Source organism: Struthio camelus, chromosome 3, assembly GCF_040807025.1.
Source record: "Struthio camelus isolate bStrCam1 chromosome 3, bStrCam1.hap1, whole genome shotgun sequence".
Classification (NCBI taxonomy): Eukaryota; Metazoa; Chordata; class Aves; order Struthioniformes; family Struthionidae; genus Struthio; species Struthio camelus.
Genome location: NC_090944.1, coordinates 25,473,936 through 25,480,831, shown reverse-complemented (window position 1 = coordinate 25,480,831; position 6,896 = coordinate 25,473,936). Strand labels below are relative to the sequence as shown.

At 40.9% G+C, this 6,896-nt stretch overlaps 1 protein-coding gene across 1 annotated transcript; it reads left to right on the top strand.

The window, feature by feature from the left end:
* The first annotated feature begins 319 nt into the window (after window positions 1-319).
* Window positions 320-2,525, top strand: ID2 (inhibitor of DNA binding 2). The gene is made up of 3 exons (XM_009682688.2): window positions 320-804; window positions 1,112-1,176; window positions 1,881-2,525. Exons 1-2 carry the CDS (start codon window positions 457-459, stop codon window positions 1,166-1,168), a joined length of 405 nt encoding a protein of 134 aa, XP_009680983.1. The 5' UTR covers window positions 320-456; the 3' UTR covers window positions 1,169-1,176; window positions 1,881-2,525.
* The last annotated feature ends 4,371 nt before the right edge of the window (window positions 2,526-6,896 follow it).

Below are 6,896 nucleotides of genomic sequence, written 5' to 3'. Positions count from 1 at the left end.
CGAACTCCGAGCTCCGCAACCGCAATGTGAAAATGCCCGTTTCATCCCCCCCTAAGCGCCTTTGCAAAACGCTCGCTGCGAGGCCGGGCTCGGCATCTACTGTACAGTATTTACTACCCTCAGCTGTGCCGGGCGCAGCCACACCTCCCTCCCCACATTGGCTCTCAACGCGGAAGGCCCGAGCAGCCGCTCCGCTCCCATTTGTACCAGTGAGAGCGTCTCGGGGCCTGATGGACATGCCGGTCGCCTCCAATGGCAGCGAGCACAGGCTGGATTTGGCAGCTCCTGCGCCTGCGGTATAAAAGCCGGCACGGGCAGGCGAGCGCTTCATTCTGCGCTCCGGCAGCTGCGAGGCAGAGGGAAGGCAGGCAGGCAGGCAGGCAGGCGAGCGGGCGGAGAGCGAGCTCCCACAGTGTTTCTGTGCGCTGGAACCGCTCTCTCCGTCCGTCCTTCAGCATGAAAGCTTTCAGTCCTGTGAGATCTGTCAGGAAAAACAGCCTCTCGGAGCACAACCTAGGCATATCCCGGAGCAAAACCCCCGTGGATGATCCTATGAGTCTGCTGTACAACATGAATGACTGCTACTCCAAACTGAAAGAGCTAGTGCCCAGCATCCCTCAGAACAAGAAAGTGAGCAAGATGGAAATCCTGCAGCACGTTATCGACTACATTCTGGACCTGCAGATCGCCTTAGATTCACATCCCAGTATTGTCAGTCTGCATCACCAGAGACCCGGACAAAATCCTTCTTCCAGAACTCCTCTGACCACCTTAAACACAGACATCAGCATCCTGTCGTTACAGGTAAGTGGCCTCCCTGCAGCTACCCCCTCTCTGTCCATTGACCTAGATACGGTATTTTAAGTCAGTGTTCGAACTGTCTTGAGCGCAGAACGCGGCCACCCCGAGCAATGGTTACTGAAGAAACAGCACTACATTAAAACGTACGGAAACTCCAACAAAACTGCCACTACCTCTGCTAGCCATCGTTGTGAGTTTCTCTCAAAACATGTCATGAGCGAAGAACTTCACGACCCAGAGTACTTTTTCTGCTTTTTCGACTGCTAAGGCATTTAACGCTGCTCTGTTTTGTTGTATTTTCTGCTTGCAGGCATCTGAATTCCCCTCAGAACTAATGTCAAATGACAGCAAAGCACTTTGTGGCTAAATCAAACGGTGAGTAAAGGGAATCTTATTTTTAACCTTCAGATGAAAGTGCTTCCATTTAGAATGGAAAAATTCTGTTTATGAGGCTGTTGCTGTCTGAAAGAAGTCTATCCTAAAAGCTGATTAGGAGATGCCTTTTATAACCAGCAATCCAACCATAAAATTTAGACTAATAATCGAGCCTGATAGTCCAAAGTATATTTTGGTCTCTAAGAATAATTAAGCAGCCCGGACTGAGTGCTCTGATACTACTCACCGCTTAATGCCAATTCTCTGGTTATCTGTTCCCGAAGTCTTAACTTCCCAGGCCAGAGTGACTGATTAAGTTGGGAATCTTGGCACAATTTCTTAAATTTTGTCATGTGGGATTGTCTACACTATCAGTTAAATAAATGACTGCTTTTTATCAAATAATTGCTGTAAGAGGCAGACTGGCGCCTCTGAGCAGTGCATTTACAGAGATCTAAATAGAGATTGGACTGAGAATCCTCTTTCTGTCCTTTCCCTTGAGTGTATGTTATTTTAATGTTCAATTTGAGCTCTTGAGAGTGAGTGTGTGAGCGTGTATGTGTTGCATCTGGACGCCAGGGTTTGCCCAATCTTTGAGTGTTTGGTTAAATGTTCAAACTGTGGCTTCCTCTCTGGCGCCAGTCTGTCCGGATCTCTGCCCTGTTAGCATTCTCCTAAATACGCCTCTTTTCAATCTTTTGCAGGTGTTCCACTGATGAGATTTTTTTTTTTTTTTTTGCACAAGAAGATGTCTACAGGATTTTTTTTTTTTTTGAGGTGCTGAATTTATTTTTCAGCTGTATCTGGAGGGGGAATCCACATCTAACTGTAAAAGGACCTTTTAAAATTAATAAAGAAGAAAAATCAAGATTGATCTTTATCCCCACCCCATTCTTCAACTTGGACTGAACCTAGTTATTTATGAAGAGACTCTTAAATACCCTTTCCCTAGTTGGAAGGCTTCCTTTATATACTATTCCCAACGTGGGGAGCGAAACAAAATCTCACGAGGAGTTGCCCCTTTTAAGCAGACTTTGCCTTTTTTTTCCAAAGGTGGAGCGTGAGTACCAGAAGGATCCAGTGTTCAGTTTTTTAGGAAAGTCTACGGTCAGAAATTACCTTTTTTGACACAAACCTAGGACTGAATGCTGTGTATATATTTATATATAAATATATATATATGAGTGAAACCTTGTGAACTCTTTAATTAGAGTTTTCTTGTATAGTGGCAGAAATGTAAATTTCTGCAAAAAGTGTAATGATGTACTTAATCATGCTAAACTTTTTATAAAAGTTTAGTTGTAAACTTAACCCTTTTTATACAAAATAAATCAAGTGTGTTTATTGAACTGATTGCTTGCTTTTATTCTTTGGGGACCAGCGGTTTGTGGCTTTGATTTGTTTTTTAAATACTTATACATTCTGTTATGATTTTACTGAGTAAAAGTTCAAGTATGTAGAGAACATAAAGAATAAAATTACCTATAGTGAATAATAATTCTTGTAACCTGGAAAATCTTATTTGAGTGTATATTTCAAACTGCTGGATGATTTGCTGATAAACAGTGTGAAAGGAACTAGTGAAGTAATTTATTACAGAGGGGATGCTATTGACAAAGTGTTGGGAAACACACACAAAAGCAGTTAATCCATAGACATTCCCCCAGAGTGTGACTTTTTTTTTTTTTTTTTTTAACCCCAACGGATGATTCACTTTCAGTTCTCAGTAGCAATGCCCCAGATCTGTTAATATGTGTTTAGATTAATCACTCAGAATTAAAGGGTTGTGGGTGGTTATTAGTTCCCCAACTATTAAATTTCTGTAAAAAAGGCTTTGACTACAAGAGTTGGTGATGCGTTAACATGGGATCCAGAATGATGAAGTGACTGTTGCCTTTCCACACTGGAATTTTCATGCTTCCATGCAATATTTCAATGACATGGGGTTTCTAATCAGTTGCAGCAGCTTCTCCGTATGACTAAGATATTGAGAATTGAGCTAAATCGCTGTTGTGTTACTGATTAAACTTTGGCTGCTCCTAAAGGAACTCTTTCTCCATAAGAATTAAATTAAGTTTGAAATAAGAGTCTAAATTCTTGAAAGCCAGTAACAGTTTATTTCTTCTCTCCTTTCCCTTCTGCCTTCAGAAGACTGCATGCAACATGCCCTGCTTACTCAAGGACATTTGTTGTACCCTACAAATCTACTAGAACTATCGCTGCTCATTACATTTATTCAGTTGTCATAAGACAGTAGATGTGGGAACTGTGCCTTATCAGATGACATTCTAATTTAAGCTCAGTTATAAAGTTGCCTAAAATGGGAAGTTTAAGTTCTGAGTCCTGCATATGAATTAAGAGAATCATTAGCAATAGGAATGAAAGAAACTTCACGCATACTTTGGGTAAGTACTGCTCTCTGGCAGGCATTGCACGTGGGGGCCTGAGGGAGCATGTTTAGGATTTCTGCGCTCTAGGGACTCTTAGAGTGAAAAGCAGGAGCCTCACCTGGGGCCAGGAGCACTTTCACCAGCGAACAGGTGGGTGGGTGGTGCCTCTGGGGCTGCAGCAGCTGCCTTTCCTTGCCCTTGACATCAAATCCATTCACGTAGGCTGGGAGAAAGCCAGCTCTGATCTCTTAATACAGAAGCTGCCCAGCCCAAGCAGCACTGCAACCCTTTCGAAGGATCAGTGCACTCAGACCACAAGAACAGTTTGCAGAGCCAGCACGGGGACTGGGGTTAGGAAAAGAGCTGATCTACTGCTCCTCACCATACGTTCCCCCCTCAAACCATTAGTGCTTAAGGAAATCTCTTAACTGTAGCAAACGTTCACAATGCCTCCTGCGGCCAAGCCTTGCTACTGTCTCAACACCGCGAGTGCGCAGCCTGTTCCAACTTCGTGCACTGAACGTTTAACCCTGACCACCAAGTAGTAAAATATTTCACCCGTGCAAATCAGCATGTCTCTGTCCCTAAAATACTCCTTTTCACGAATATTTTATCTATTTCTGAACAGCAGTGGACGCAGGGGTTAAATCAGCATTGAGATCTTCGCCCCTTTCAGAACACTACCAATCTAGTGCAATAGCCACCCAATTTCTCCCTCAAAACTGATTTTTCACCCTATTGTTCATTTTCGGGCGAGACCTCAGTAAGCATCACTTTAAAGCCACAGTTCAGTTTATGAAATTAGGGAGTTGTGACAGCCGGATCATTGTAATTATTACAAGATCCACTCCTTTAGAAAGTAAGGCATTTGCACTTGGATATTTTTGAGCTACGCGATGATTCATATATTTGTAGAATGAAACAAATTTTCCTTCTCATGCATAGCCAAAAGAGAAGTTCACAATTTACCAGGCATAGGGAAATGAACAGAAAAACAAATAAACATGTTTTTAAAATTGCAAATTAAGATCAACCAATTCAACATTTCTACAATGCATTCCTCTGATCAAAATTACGGGCTTATGCTAGGTGCTCTGCTTAGAGATTCGCTCTTTGATTTTGTTCTGGACATTTTATAGTTCAAACCTAAACAGCAAGGTCAAAGCTTAGTCTCCAAAGTCTTAACATTAATTTTTGAAGCTTCCTTGAAGAATTGGGCTTTCTTCATTATATACCATTGCCATTGCTCCCCCAGAATACATTCGAAAATTTTGTGAAATTTCCACCACTTCCTCTGGCCTCATTACTCTGTATCTAAACACAGTCGTTGACAACAATCGAGATAACTGACTAGCTGAACACAACAGATCAAGACAAACCACGTTCAACAGCGTGCTAGTGAGCATGTTGGCAACACTCACGGTTAAACACTGTAAAATCTTCTAGCGTAGGCCATGCAAGAAAGTTGCAAATGCACCTACAGACATAAATGTCAAGTATCCACGAGAAAATAAAAGGACCCAGCAACAGATTGAAAATGATTCTTCCCTTTAGAACAGAGATTTCCAAACTTGGTATTGCTCACTTATTGCCCTTAACAGATGGACCAACTCCTGATGCTATCCCAAGCCGTGGCGGTACGCTAAAACATCTCATTTGGGTGTTCAGGGAATGCCTCTGTATTATAAAGCATTTAACACACTGCTGGTAATATGTATTAGAACAGGTTAGAAATCCTCTCACACACGCTTGGGTGGCGAGAGCACCTCCAATCTATCACCAGGGGAGGGAAACGCAGGGAGCAGACGTCTGGGTTTTGTTTACCCTCTCCTGGGAAAATGGCACTGTTTCTATTGCAAATATATTATTCACAAGCCACTTAAAGAACCCATGCCAATATTTTGACAAAAATATTACCAAGAACATCGACTCCAAACTAAAACAGTACCTTTGAGTTGCCTTCCCTTCAGGTTGGTCTCCTTCAGCTGTGCCAGGGCACCACCAGGTGTTTGAGGACGGGTACATGGAGGGCCACTGCCACCATCTGGTCTGGACAGAGAAAGCAGACTCTTTCAAAGCACACATCTTTCTCAGTTGCTATATGAAAAGTAAAGACATGTTTTTAGAGGATAAACCTCTTGATTCTTTACGTTTTATGAATAAAATCAGAGCATAGGTCTTTTGTGGATTATTTAAAATCATTTTATAGTTGCACCTGGACAACAATGTTTAGCTAATCCAGCTCTGCTAGTTGGGAATTTTAATCCTAAAAAGAGTGAAGTGGTTCATAAAATTTTGAAGAAAAAGTTAGATACAAGTCAAAAATACTTTTCTTGTATGATTTTTGGAAAAGCACCATTTGATTAGCACTGGATCATGAGGTTTGTACTTGGCTTAAGAAAGTAAGACAGGTTTTCCAGACAATCTTATATGGGTCAAGGATTTTCCTACACAACAGCTGACAGTATGAATCAATTAATGTAATATGGGAAAGGCATCAAATAATATATTAATGAGAATTATCCTATTTGGAGGTAAGCAATCTCTTCCTGTTTACCATTGCCCTTGCTCAGTCGTACACAATAAGAAACGATTTACACAGCATTTACTGGAAGTAGTAAGGAAGAGGGATAGTAGTATGTATCTATCTGTCACACAACACTCAAGACTGAGCAAACGATATAAGCATGGGTGCAGAATAACGTTTGAAAAAACAGTTTTACAAACATACTTTTAAAAAACACTGCTCTGAAGTAGGATCAGTATTTTCCATTTTTACAGACAGAGAAATGAAAATGTTTGAGCTTTTAAATTTTTTATTTGCATTACCATCATCCTATCTAGAACCACTATTTATGTTAACACAATTCTAAAACGTAAGGACCAAATACAAACAGTATTTCAAGAAAACAAAGCTTAGATTACACAGCATCAGTCAACATTTGTGTAAAACATATGCTAAAATAAATTGTATGAGACAGAAGAGGAAACAAATGCAATTATTTCAGGAGTTAATTATAGCAACAAAGAGGAATCCATATTTCAGTTTGTTGCAAGCCTTGAAAAAACACTAAAAATGAGAGGACACAGGAGAAAGAATGTAAATAGGGCCAAACTGAGAAAAATGAATTGTACAGAAAGCAATACAGTGGACTAAACTGGTGCTAGCTGCCATACAAGACGATATTTCCTGTCAATCCTCACAAGAACATTGTCCTGAACAAACAGATAATTCAACATTATATGAAGTTATAGGATCTATCAGATTCAAAATAATTACTACATTACTTACCAAAAAGCATAGGTCGTTACAATTTCCAATAAACATCC